We start from the raw sequence: 13,577 nt of genomic DNA, 5'->3' as shown, positions 1-13,577 counted from the left end.
TATGTCAGAATTTTTGACAAAAATTTCTTGAGAGGATCTACTCATCCAATATTTTATTTCCAAAGTTAGCACATACATGTTAACTAATGTTAACTAATACTTTCAGGTTGAAGAAACATATTCCAATACTTACACAAATATTATTTAACCACCAATTCACACATAACCTCACACATTGCTACCAGGAATTTTTGTAGCTTGGCTAATATTTTCTTCTTTGATTTGAAGACAAGCAAAGGCAGGAAATCATTTAATTTGTGACACAAATTCAATTGCTCGGCTATTAGGAAAAAACTAATGAAGCTTAAGCTTCATTTATTAAGCAATGATTTTCCTACCCTGTCAGGGACATTTGATTCATTTTTTAAAATGATGTTATCTAAACAACAAGGTCCTACTGTATAGCACAGGGGACTATATTCAATACTTTTGATAAACCATCATGGAAAAGAATATTAAAAAAGAATGTCTATATGTATATAACTGAGTCACTGTGCTGTACAGCAGAGACCGGCACAACATTGCAAATCAACTATATTTCAGTTAAAAAATAAATAAATAAAATAAAAATCATCTTATCTAGTCACTTTCCCTCACCAAAAAGCTATGAAGTACTATTCAGCAGCTCCCACCCCAACTCCTGTACCATGGGATTTTCTAACATGTATCTGACGACTGTGACAACCACCATTCATTTCTGATAAATGCAAAAGCACTGGTGGGCATTCAAATAAACACGAAAGGAATTTTTTGTTTTGTTTTACTTTGTTTTTCCTGTTCCCCCTGCCCCTAAAACAACTGAATGAACCATGAAAGATATAAACCAAGCCAATAAATATCTTTTTTTTCTCTTTCCAGTCCAAATCTAGTTTTTAAAATCGTGGTCAAAACAAAAACAAGGGCTTCCCTGGTGGCGCAGTCGTTGAGAGTCCGCCTGCCGATGCAGGGGACACGGGTTCGTGCCCCAGTCCGGGAAGATCCCGCATGCCGTGGAGTGGCTGGGCCCATGAGCCATGGCCGCTGAGCCTGCGCGTCCAGAGCCTGTGCTCCGCAACGGGAGAGGCCACAACGGTGACAGGCCCACGTACCGCAAAAAAAAAAACAGAAACAAAAAACAGCAGGCCCCACAAAACCAAAAGAGGCAATATCACAACAAAACTAACATGCTTTCAACAGAGCCAGGACTAAGTTCTACAAATGAAATATTACCATTTCCCCTATCCTGGTTCCTAAGGTACATTTTGAGGTGGTTTGGAAGTCACATTTCAGACCACTCTAAACACCTCAAAGTGCTCCAGATCATTTAATAACTCCCCTGAAGGCAAAGCAGCCCTCTTTTAGTAAGGAGAAATAGTAGAGAAACTTCCCCAATACTGAGACTGAAATGACCAAGACCTTCAAGGCCTCCAAAGGTCTCCTATGTAGAAAACAGCTTCTCTCTGAGAACTTACAAATTCTTACAACCCAACTACATTTTTAGAGGTTGAAAATATTCTTTTTAAAAAATATGCATTGGGGGCTTCCCTGGTGGCGGAGTGGTTAAGAATCTGCCTTCCAATGCAGGCGACATGGGTTCGAGCCCTGGCCCAGGAAGACCCCACATGCCGCAGTGTAACTAAACCCGTGCGCCACAACTACTGAGCCCGCATGCCTAGAGCCTGTGCTCCCAACAGGAGAAGCCACTGCAATGGGAAGCCCTTGCACCGCATCGAAGAGTGGCCCCCGCTCGCCGTAACCAGAGAAATCCCGTGGACAGCAACGAAGACCCAACACAACCAAAAATAAAAAAAAATAATAAAAAATAAAAATAAAATAAAGTGAGTCTTTCATAGACAGCATATAGTTGGATCATGTTTATTTTTTTTAAAAAATGCATTGGAACAGAGGTACAATGAGCCTTCCAGAAAGCACACAAAAAAGGTCCATCTGTATGCATTTTTCTCTTCTTGTCTGATCATTTCCTATAATACCCATGAAAAGTCTTGATTTATTTTACTTCTCTGAAACTCAGGGGACATCACTTTATTTGCTGATCTCTTTGACCAGTGATTACCTTCAAGCATTCACCTAGGTGTTATTCTCTTTTAATCCTGTTGCCCCTAAAAGTTGTCAACCAGTTTTCAAGAAGACTTATTTTTAAAAATTGAGATGTAATTCACATACCATAAAATGCAGTGGTATATTCTCAAAGTAGTGTAATTCAGTAGTGTACAATTCAGTAGTATATTCACAAAGTAGTGTAACCATTACCACCAAATAGTTCCTAAGAGGTTTGTATTTAAATTAGATAGAAGACCTAAGTGATAACCTAAGTAACAAACATGGAAGTAGGGAAAAATTGCTTTAATTTACATTCTGAGGGTAGAGAATGTAAGCTAGAAAGGGCAAGTACAAATCAGATGTTCTGCAAAGGGAAAGTTAAAGAAAGAATTCAATGTACTTTAAATCCCATAAATAGTTTTTATGGATGGCCTCTATCTGCTTCCCATTGAAGGTAACTGTATAAATGACTTTTCCTCCCTGGACTGAAGCTGGGACTCAAGCAGGCTCCTGCACTATGCAGGCTGATTAATGACTCTTTTCTTCTTGCTACTCCATCAGAGGGAACTCTTCAGTGAATTCTTCTAATTACCAGGAAACCCCATACAGCCTTATACAAACTAAGATTCAGCCAAAGCCACCTAAGCATTTGACCAAAAAGACAAGTGAGGACTATAGCAATTCTACCTAAAGAAGAGTGAGGAACTCAGAAAGGCAGTGAACTGACACAGGGCTATAAACAGAGTTTAAACACCTTCTGCATTTCAGAGGGGCAAATTCCATCTCAGCCAAATAGTTCTAGGGAAGAGAATATAACCTGCCAATTAAGGCATCTGCTCATCACTGTCACGCTATACTGTCACCTGTCTGTTCTACCTACAGATGTCCTGTGTGGTTTAGATAGAGACCTCCAATGCTACATAATCTACCAACCAAAAACTGCCAAGCTGGTGGTCCCTGCTTATGAATAAAGTGATGCCTTGGGTTGTAAAAGATGTCCCGTTCTCAGATCCAGATTAAAACTCTACACCCAGGACTTCCCTCATGGTGCAGTGGTTAAGAATCTGCATGCCAACGCAGGAGACACAGGTTTGAGTCCTGGTACAGGAAGATTCCACATGCTGCAGACCAACTAAGCCCGTGCACCACAACTACTGAGCCTGCGCTCTAGAGCCTGTGAGCCACAACTACTGAGCCTGCGCTCTAGAGCCTGTGAGCCACAACTACTGACCTGTGTGCCTAGAGCCCGTGCTCCGCAACAAGAGAAGCCACTGCAGTGAGAAGCTCTAGAGCTCATGAGCCACAACTACTGACCTGCGTGCCTACAGCCCGTGCTCCACAACAAAGAGTAGCCCCTGCTCGCCACAACTACAGAAAGCCTGCGTGCAGCAACGAAGACCCAACACAGCCATAAATAAATAAATTAATCAATCAATGAATTAATACCACATAAAAAAAAAGACTCGACACCCAAAAGCCCCAAGGAAAGGTAGCATGCAGGCAGCCCAATAAAAAAAGTCAATAAAAATATTAAAACTTCCCTACCAGGGCTGCAAACTACCACTAACCATCCTTGCTAACTTAAGGGGTTTTAATAAGGAAGCTTAAATTGAAGAATAAGCCAGCTCCCAGAATAGAAAATGAGTTTCATCTTAAGTGTTAGGAAAGTTAACTACCCCAAAGAAAAAGATTAAGTAAAACCAGAAATTATAAAGTCTTGCTTTCCAAAACAGTACTGGGATTCTACTTTAAAGTCAGCAACAAACCCTCAAAAGTACCCAGCCCTGACCAAGCCCTAAAAACATACTTATATTCTCTTACGCTACCCCTCCCCTTACTAGCTGACAGACCTAAACTCAAACTTCCCTTAGTCACTAAACCTTAGTGCCTTACTGCTCCTATAAAGTCTACAGGGACCTCAGGCTATCATTCCCAATAGTCCAGTGAGCCCCTATTCTGCAGTAAGTACCACACCACCTAATGAGGTTCAGAATACATCATCATCAGAGACAACTCGCTCATGTCTCTGCTCATGGTACTTAGCCAAATTGTCCATTTCCAGAGTCTACACCAAGGTAATCTCTCAGGAGAGGTAATCCCTTAAACTGAGGGTAAGAGTCACAAAACATCCATATTCTCTAACAGGACCTTCTACTCAAAGTCTTTGGGGTGGGAAACGTTAAAAATGAAATAAACAAGACCAATCCCCAGGTAATGCCAAGGATGACTAAAATTAACCCTAGTTCCAGCACCTCTCCCCAGTTCACCTGATCCCTCTAGGACCGCATCACAGGATTCTTCTCCAGGTGTACTGTTCTCTACTCAGCCATAGAGTCCATCCACTGCCTCCACAAGACCCACCCAGCCCTAAAAAGTGCCTCTTGGCTTTCCAGACATTCTTATTTTTAAAGCTCAGCCACCTTTCCTTAAGGCTCATCTGTAAACACCCTCCCCAAATGTGGTACCAAACCCAGTAAGTCTCCTGGCTGAAAACATCTTCTGTAGTTTTAGAGATGTGACAAATAAGTGTGATATTTTCTGATTTGTCAGTTTTCCCCTAAGAACTAAAAGTTTTACTTGTCTATTCTGTAAGTGCCAGGAAGAAAAAACAAAAATGTGTATTTGCATTTTCCAACTATAATTTATTTTTTCTAAATGATGTTGAGCTACTCCATCTGGAATACCATAAACTATGCATGTTTTGTATCATCCATGTCAACCCATTTCACAATGGATTTCTGCCCCTAAACTGAAAGATCCTCTCAGAGTTTTTTCTTTTCTTAAGGAAGGCACTTCTGTCTTATCAACACAGAGGTAAAAACTCAAACCATTTTAATTGTGAAAAATGAAAGGATATGAGCCTATTCCCTTAATAAATGCAGAGAGCCTCTGACACTTTCAATATACCCAAAATGCTAGGGTACGAGACCAAGTGACTCGGTTGCTGCAAATACTTACTTCCTAAGAAGAAATTTCCTTCACAGGGTCACAAAAACTGTGTCCACTCACTATATGAACACTGACAGAATCAAAGCAAGATATTGCTTCTTCCTACTAACACCACCCTATTAACCTTCTAACTTTCTGACACTACTTAATGAAGCAGTACTAAAACAATTCTGTAGCACTGCAGTTTACTGTAAGAGAGTTACTTTCTATGTCTGAGACTTATTAGGAAACATAATCCATAAGCTATATTGTTTTTACTTAAATGATACAAATTCCTTTGGGAAAAAAACCACAGCAAGCTTTATACTGTCAGTATTCAAGTCCATCTAAAAATCAACAGCAGTTCTGTCTGCATTCAAATATCAGAAAAACACTGTGAGAATGAGAACATCTACAACCATTCCAAGACCTCTGGAGGAAGTATACTACATAAACAGAAAGAACAACTAAGAACATAAAATAACATCAATACTACTCCAATTCCTGCCCCAGCTCTGTACAGGAGAACTGATATCAGGTAGGCAAGGTCCTGCCATGGGCTCCTAAGGCACATATGCATTAGGCTTTTCTACTTACTGAAGGTCCACTTGCTTACTGTCTATTTTAAATGGTGCAAAAAAGTTCTAGAATAAAGACTATAAACAAATACTCTAATGCAATCATTCCCACAATTCAGGGTGCATCAAAAATCGCATGGAGGGGGCTTCCCTGGTGGCGCAGTCATTGAGAGTCCGCCTGCCGATGCAGCGGACACAGGTTCGCGCCCCAGTCCGGGAAGATCCCACATGCCGCGGAGCGGCTAGGCCCGTGAGCCATGGCCGCTAAGCCTGCGCGTCCGGAGCCTGTGCTCCGCAACGGGAGAGGCCACAACAGTGAGAGGCCCGTGTACTGCAACAACAACAACAACAAAAATCGCATGGAGGGACTTCCCTGGTGGCACAGTGGTTAAGACTCCACACTCCCAATGCAGGGGGCCCCAGTCTGATCCCTGATCAGGGAACTAGATCCCATGCATGCTGCAACTAAGAGTTCACATGCCACAACTAAGGAGCCTGCCTGTCGCATCTAAGACCCGGCACGACCAAATAAATAAATACATAAAATAAGCATTAAAAAAAAATCGCATGGAGGGCTTGTTAAAACAGAGATTGGTAGGCCCCACCCCCAGAGTTCCTGATTCAGAAGGACTAGAAAGGAATCTGAAAATATGTATTTCTAACAAGTTAGAGGTAGTACTGACACTGCTGGTCCAGGATCCACTCTGAGAATCACTGCTCTATAGTTTGTTGACAGAAATAGTTCATTGTAGTCTTTATCTTGCAAGATTTCTGCTGATTGTTTTAAAATAGGATACATCAGATTTATGTCAGCTTTTCACATTTTTACTGGAAATAATTTCCAAGTTACAAAAAAAGTTGCAAGAACAGTACAAAGAACACACTCATATGCCCATTACCAGTTTCATCTATTGATATATGTTGTCATATCTACTCCCTTGCTTCTCCATATTCATCAAATTTTTTTTCTAAACCCCATGAGAGAAAACTGCATACATCATGGTCCTTTACTTCTAAAAACTTCACTGTGTATTTCCTAAGAATAAGGATGTTCTCTTACATAACCACAGTAGTTACCAACTTCAGTGAATTTAACATTGATACACCACTGCCACAATCAATATATAAAACAGTTCCATTATGCCCCCCAATTCCCTTATGCTTCCATTTTACAGTCAACTCCTCCCCCAATACCTTGGCAACCACTATCTTCTATTACTATAATTTTTCTTTTTCCAGAATGTCATATAAATAGGATCATACAGTATGTAGTATTTTTTAAAATTATAATCAAATACAGAGAACATAAAATGCACCATTTTAAAGTGTACAATTCAGTGACATTAAGTACATTCACCGTGTTATGCAACCATCAGCACTATCTAGTTACAGAAGAACATTTTTATCACCCCAAAAGGAAACCCCATACCCATTAAGCAGTCACTCCCCTTTTCCCTCTTCTCCAGCCCCTAACAACCATCAAACTACCCAATCCATTTTCTGTCTCTACAGATATGCCTACTCTGGATATTTCACATAAATGCAATCAGACAATATGTGGTCTTTTGTGCCTGGTTCTTTCACTGAGCATAATGTTTTCAAGGTTCATTCAAGTTGTAGCATGTATCAGTACTTTATTTCTTTTCAGGGCAGTATGTAGCCTTTTGAGTCTAGTTTCTTTCACTTAGCATAATGCCTTTGAGATTCATCCATGTTATTACATGCACACATAGTTTCATCATTTTTGCTGCTGAGTAGTATTCCATTGTATGTGTATACCAGAGTTTGTTTGCTCAGTCACCAAAAGACATTTCATTCCTGGTACTTTCCCCAGGAATATAATCATGTAAGTCAAGGTACTTTTACAACTAATAGGGTTATCATATATTTGCACATGGCAATAGAAAAACTCAAACGTACACAATATGTGTAGGTTCACAGTCCCTTATCTGCAATTCCAAAATCCAAATATCCCCTAAATACCAAGTTTTTGGTAAATTTTCAGTGAAGTCATTTGGAGACAAATCTTGATCTATATACTACACTTAGTCTCTTTATAGTCATCTTCTTAGTGAGAATATTCATTTTGCTGCAGAAGTATTACGTCTGATACACATCCCACTGGGAGAAATAATTCATGTATGAGCTATGTACCACATTACCTTTCTATATTCAAAAAAATTCATAAATTCATCTGATCCCACAGATTTTGGATAGAAGTTGTGGCCCTGTACTTACACTGCTCTAAATAACACAATTAAACTGATATTACTTGAGTCAGTGAAGAGGCGTTAATGTTTTCTCTGTTACAGACTAGCTCCCCAATACATCAACTAAAAGGATGAACTCTACCCCACAATCCCCCTCTTATGATCAACAACCATCCTACATGGTCTCTGCAGGTTATCCTAGCCTAAAAAATTGACTGCCATTTATAAAAGACAACATTTCTACTAAAATTCACGCAAAACCTTTGAACAAGTAAATGTTAAAGTTCTCAGAACATCTGATTGTTTCAAGGTATGTTCTTCAGCAGATATATAAGAGTGCACGGCTGTGAAACCTAAACTACCCTTTAATGCACCTCACCTGAAAGGAGACCACAGCTGCTCTCCATATACATTACTCCACATACACCACATTATTCATTCCAGGCATGCTGGGAACCCATCAGGGCCTGGCAGAGTGTCAAGAACTGGGTAAACAGGAGGGAACAAGACAGATGAGGCTCCTGCTATCATGGAGCTAACTCTCTAGTGAGAGGAATAAGACACACAAAACCACTGAGAAAAATATCAAAGTGATAAATCCTAGGATGACAAACCAAGATACAATAAAAAATGACTGAGGAGTGATTTTAGATTGGATGGTGAGGCAAGGCCTCTGAGAGTTGAAACTGAAGTCAAGAACTAAACCCCAAAAGACAAGTGAGGATCAGTGGGAAGAGCAGTGCAAAGGCCTTGACAGAGAAAGAAGTCTTTATTCGCCAAGGACTAGAGAAAGGCTCAGTGTGGCTAGAGTATAATAAGAAAGGTGGAGAGCAGCATGGGATGAGGTCAGACAAACAGCCAAGGGCAAACTCATGCAGGACTGTGTAAGTCAAAACAAGAAGTTGGGAATTTCTTCCAACTGAGATGGAAAGGTGTTAAAGGGTGTTAGGCAGGGGAATAACATGATCTGACTGATAATTTAAAAAGTTCATTCTACTTGCCACACAGTGATGTAATATGGATAACATGGGACTGGTAATCCAATCCATTCATGTTAAAAGGTATATATATATATATATATATACACACATATATGTATGTGCATATATATTTTTTATTACACTATCACTTCATATATTAAAATGCCAAGAAAAGTGCATTTCCTGAAAGCTGATCTTTTTTTTTTAAACCACTGTCCTGTCTTGAATGATTTCACATGTATATCAATATCTCAGGTGTGCCAGCTACAATTTTAATAGCTACCACAGCCAGGAAATTTAAGAACTCCCTCTGTGAACCATGCAAGTTAATGTAGGTTTTACTCTGCCAATAAATCTGACAATACACATAGAAAGTCAATGACTACTACAGAAATGGAAGAATTGCAATTGCTGCTATTTAAACATCAAGACATGTCTTTTTCCTAAAAATACCAATACTTAACGAAAGCACAGTTCATGAAACAACATAAAAGCTGAAATTATTGCCCTATGAGTCAAAAAGCAACAGCAGCCTATAAATTCTATTTTTAATTCCCAAAGTTAATAGTAAATCAAGAAAGTCTGTATGAGACACATGCCCCTCCCTGCCAAAAAAGTGGTGTGCAAGAACAACATAACTACTCTTAGTTATGTTTCCAAAAATTTAGAGTTGACATATTTAAAACAAAGAAACAACAGCTTTCTGAGAAATAATGCTTCTGAGTTTGTTGTCAAATTACAGAAAAAAAAATTCTGTACTTAACTCAAACACCAGATTATTTCAAGCACAAAAATTTATTTGTGCTTGAAATTTGTGGAGTTTTCCTCTGTAGAACCAATCAAAAGAAGCTATCTAGTTAATGCAAAAATTTTATTCCATGGTGAACTGTTTAAAAGTAAACTATCTACTCAAAAATATGGCTTACTCTTACTTGAAGAGTTCTTTAACATGAATTACTAAAATTCTAAGTTTTGTGAAAAGACTAATGCTCTACTTCTTCAATTTAAAATTCTGCAAAATAGATCACTTAAATATTACCTTCATTTTTAAACCATTTCATATGTGTAGTCCTAAAAATATTGGTCCAATACTTTGAGTGCATGGCATTTCAGTTTTGATTACTTTTACTGTAATAAGATTTGAAGAAACTGACCAAACTTAGTACTCTAAAATACTAGGAGGATATTCTGAAAATCTAATCTGCAGTTCAGACCACAGAACAGAGGTCAAAAAGAAAGCTCTTCTGGATCTATTCATGGGTTTCAACAAAATAGCTGTTGCAGGAGTCTGTTCGCAGAATAAGACTAAAATTTCAAGAAACCACTAATTTGTACAATTTCTCTGGAAAGTTGAAAATTCCACGCTGAAGAAATGAAATGTAAAAGTTTACATATAGTAAGATAATTAAAATCTTACCAGGCTCAAATGTAAACATTCCACCACCATGAAGAACATAAGCAGTAAGTTTAATGATTTAATTATATAAAATATATTTGGGGACAAATGCTACAACACTCACTTTATATCTCACAGGCACTCAGAAGAACTGGAACATGCATCCTTATTGCCCATGTATGGAAGAACATCCACAAAGAACCACAGCTAACACTAAAGCTGACTGTTATTTGAAGGCATCAACAGGAGACTCCCGAAAATCTTAACTATGGTTTCTTAAAAAAATTTTGAGTAGCACAAGATGCAGAGATTTAACAAAGACTCTTCCCAACCCAAGGCTGCATGCAAGTCATGAAACTCACCTGTGTTATATTCCTTCAACTGCAAGTCCTTTACAGGCATGCCATCAGGAGTCCGAAAGGCATTAAGAATCTGCAAAAATATGGTATGTACAGTAATGATACACATCATAATCAAATACTGAATATTATATTTCCCCTAGTGGCTTTTATTCTACATAATTTAAAGCTATGATTACTTTACAAAGGCAAAATTGAGCCATACACACTCCAGGCATTCAAAAACTGCTGAATAAGTAGAACATAATTATTTAAAAATTCTCAAGTACATAAAAAAAGCAGAAGAGCAAAACCTCAAGAACTCAAGCTCTGAAATCAGACTGCCTGTATTCCAAGCCTCTCCTGCTCATGTGCTGTGTAACCTTTCAGCATCCGGATTCTCATCTTTTAAACATAAGATGATGCACTGAGCTCTTTCCAGTCCAGGGCCATGGCACCTGAACTCCCTCAGCCTGGTCAGTTCTTCTCCCCATTTTCAAATGGACTGTTCTCTCACTCGCATTCAGGCCTGGGCTCAAATGTCACTTCCTCAGTGGTGTCTTCCCTAACTACCCAATCTAAAATAGCCTATACCCCAATGATGCTCTAAACCCTTACTTTAGTTTCCTTCAGGGCATTTATCACTGCTTGATTTTTTTTTTTTTTTGCTTATTTTTTATTATCCATGGAAGCAGTGACTTCATAATGTTCACTGCTATATCACTCAGTGCCTAGAACACTGCCTGGAATACAATAGTGCTTAATATTTGGAATGAATGAATAAAGAGTATGTGTTTCATAGGATGTTGTGATAATTAAATGAACTAATGCCTGTAAACATCACACATTGCCTAATACAGAGTAAGGCACTGTCTGCTCTGTGTTGCATATTCTGACCAAACTCTTCCTTAAGGTCATCCATAATTTAGTCACCAAGTCCTTTACCACTGAGGAGTTAGGCAAATCCCAGTTTTTACTACTGCCAATAAACTGCATCCTTATGTATCTTTATGTAACTGCATCTTGGATCATCCCCTAAAGGACGATTATCAGGCCTAAGGACAGCAATCATTTGTCATAATTTTTTTTTTTTTAAACAAACCTCACCTCAGTTGAGTACATGTGTAAATGGTGAAAACTGAATGAGCTCTATGGATTATACCAAAGCCTGTTTCCTGGTTTAGCTACTGTACTACAGTAATACAAGATGTTGACACTGGGGGATGGGCAGGAGAATGCTGGGTGAAGGATAATCAAGATTTCCCTGAATATTTCTTTACGCTTTCCTGGGGATCTACAATTTTTCAAAATAAAAAGTTAAAAAAAATTTTTAATTGATGAAAAGAAAGGAAAAGGACAAAAGAAAAAAAGGCTTACCTCTTCTTTTGATGCATTTTCAGGCACCCCATTTAATCGAATAAGCTTGCTCGGTTTCTCCTCACTTGGGCCAGTCCTATAATCTTGATCCTTGAATCCAGAATAAAAAATTATTTTAGAAACAAATACATGTTAATGCGCAAAATGAAACAACACGAAATACAGGTACTCAGGATCAAAAACAACATGACTTACATCATATGAAGATATGAAAAATTATAATTGTCTATTTTTCTGAGTTCCAAAATTTGATTTTTCTTTCATTTTTTTTGTGGGATCTTAGTTCCCCGACCAGGAATTGAGGCCGGGCCCCAGCAGTGAAAGCGCTGAGTCCTAACCACTGGACTGCTAGGGAATTCCCCCAAAATTTGATTTCAAATCATTAGAATACAAGTGTGCTAAGATCCATGGTCATTGAGGGAATTTTAAAATAGTAAAGCAGAAAATTAAGAGAAACAACACTGAATATGACTTTTATAAACAGGAAAAAAAATCACCTAGATTCTCAAAACTAAAATTTTCTTTTCCTGAATGAGAAAACAGCAAATAAATAAATAAAACCAGATGTCACTTATCAAAGATGTTATCTATAAACAAATTCCAGAACAGTCAAAAGGTGTCATCTGACAATATAACTTAACAGTACAATTCAGAGAAATCTGCATTTTCCATATTCACAAAAGTCTCAGCTCTCAGGGCTTCCCTGGTGGCGCAGTGGTTGAGAGTCTGCCTGCCGATGCAGGGGACGTGGGTTCGTGCCCCGGTCCAGGAAGATCCCACATGCCGCGGAGCGGCTGGGCCCGTGAGCCATGGCCACTGAGCCTGCGCTCCGCAACAGGAGAGGCCATAACAGTGAGAGGCCCGCGTACCACACACACACACACACAAAAAGTCTCAGCTCTAACTGATTCTCTTTCATTTCAACAGTTATAAAAAGGGTTTAACTTTTGGGAAAAAAAAGTCTCGTATAACTACGTGACCACACCTCCCAGTTATGCCTACTCTCCTGGCACAATTACAAATTTTTGCGGTATGTGGGCCTCTCACTGTTGTGGCCTCTCCCTTTGCGGAGCACAGGCTCCGGACGTGCAGGCTCAGCGGCCATGGCTCATGGGCCCAGCCGCTCCACAGCATGTGGGATCTTCCCGGACCGGGGCACGAACCCGTGTCCCCTGCATCGACAGGTGGACTCTCAACCACTGCGCCACCAGGGAAGCCCCCTCTTTTACTCTTGAAAGTGTCCTGACTTGAACAATAAATTATATGGCCATCCGCCTCTAACATTCTCAAAATCCATTATTTGGTTAGCATGTCTTAGAATTACTGTCCAAAATAACAGAAACTTCAATAGAGATGGGTAATACCTATTTTAAAAGATAATATTTTCAATGTCCAATTGCAAACATAATTCTCCTCGCTTAGATTATATATACATTAGATTATACATTATACATACAGAAATTCAACATTTAAGTCAATTAAGTTAGCTTCAATAGAATACTTGCAACATTAACGTCACCTCCTCATAACTAGGTATTCTCTATCTCTATATCCTAGGTATTCTCTAAATGAGTTTAAATAAGAAATGAACCCTAAACAGCCACAGGCCTGACTGTGTAAGAGTTGAGAGAACCAACTCCCAAAGACAAATACTTTCAAACTAAATTATCCCAAAGCATTTCGATCAGTACCATCAAGCAAAATAATGAAGAGACACACATCAAAAATAT

General features: G+C 39.0%; 1 protein-coding gene across 2 annotated transcripts in view; it reads right to left on the bottom strand.

The window, feature by feature from the left end:
• The window catches only part of RBM6 (RNA binding motif protein 6), a 109,044-nt gene that overhangs the window by 68,091 nt on the left and 27,376 nt on the right, over positions 1 to 13,577 (bottom strand). The window contains exons 4-5 of one of the 2 annotated variants that reach the window (XM_007466219.1): positions 11,848 to 11,937; positions 10,495 to 10,564 (exon numbers count right to left, since the gene is read on the bottom strand). The exons of the other annotated variant lie outside the window; for it this stretch is intronic. Coding sequence (XP_007466281.1) covers positions 10,495 to 10,564; positions 11,848 to 11,937 — 160 coding nt within the window. The remainder of the gene's footprint in view (positions 1 to 10,494; positions 10,565 to 11,847; positions 11,938 to 13,577) is intronic. 2 annotated transcript variants of the gene reach the window in all.

Source organism: Lipotes vexillifer, unplaced genomic scaffold (genome assembly GCF_000442215.2).
Source record: "Lipotes vexillifer unplaced genomic scaffold, Lipotes_vexillifer_v1.1 scaffold1004, whole genome shotgun sequence".
In the NCBI taxonomy this organism is placed as follows: domain Eukaryota; kingdom Metazoa; phylum Chordata; class Mammalia; order Artiodactyla; family Lipotidae; genus Lipotes; species Lipotes vexillifer.
Note: the sequence above shows the minus strand (reverse complement) of the source record. Positions and strands in the feature narration are given on the sequence as shown.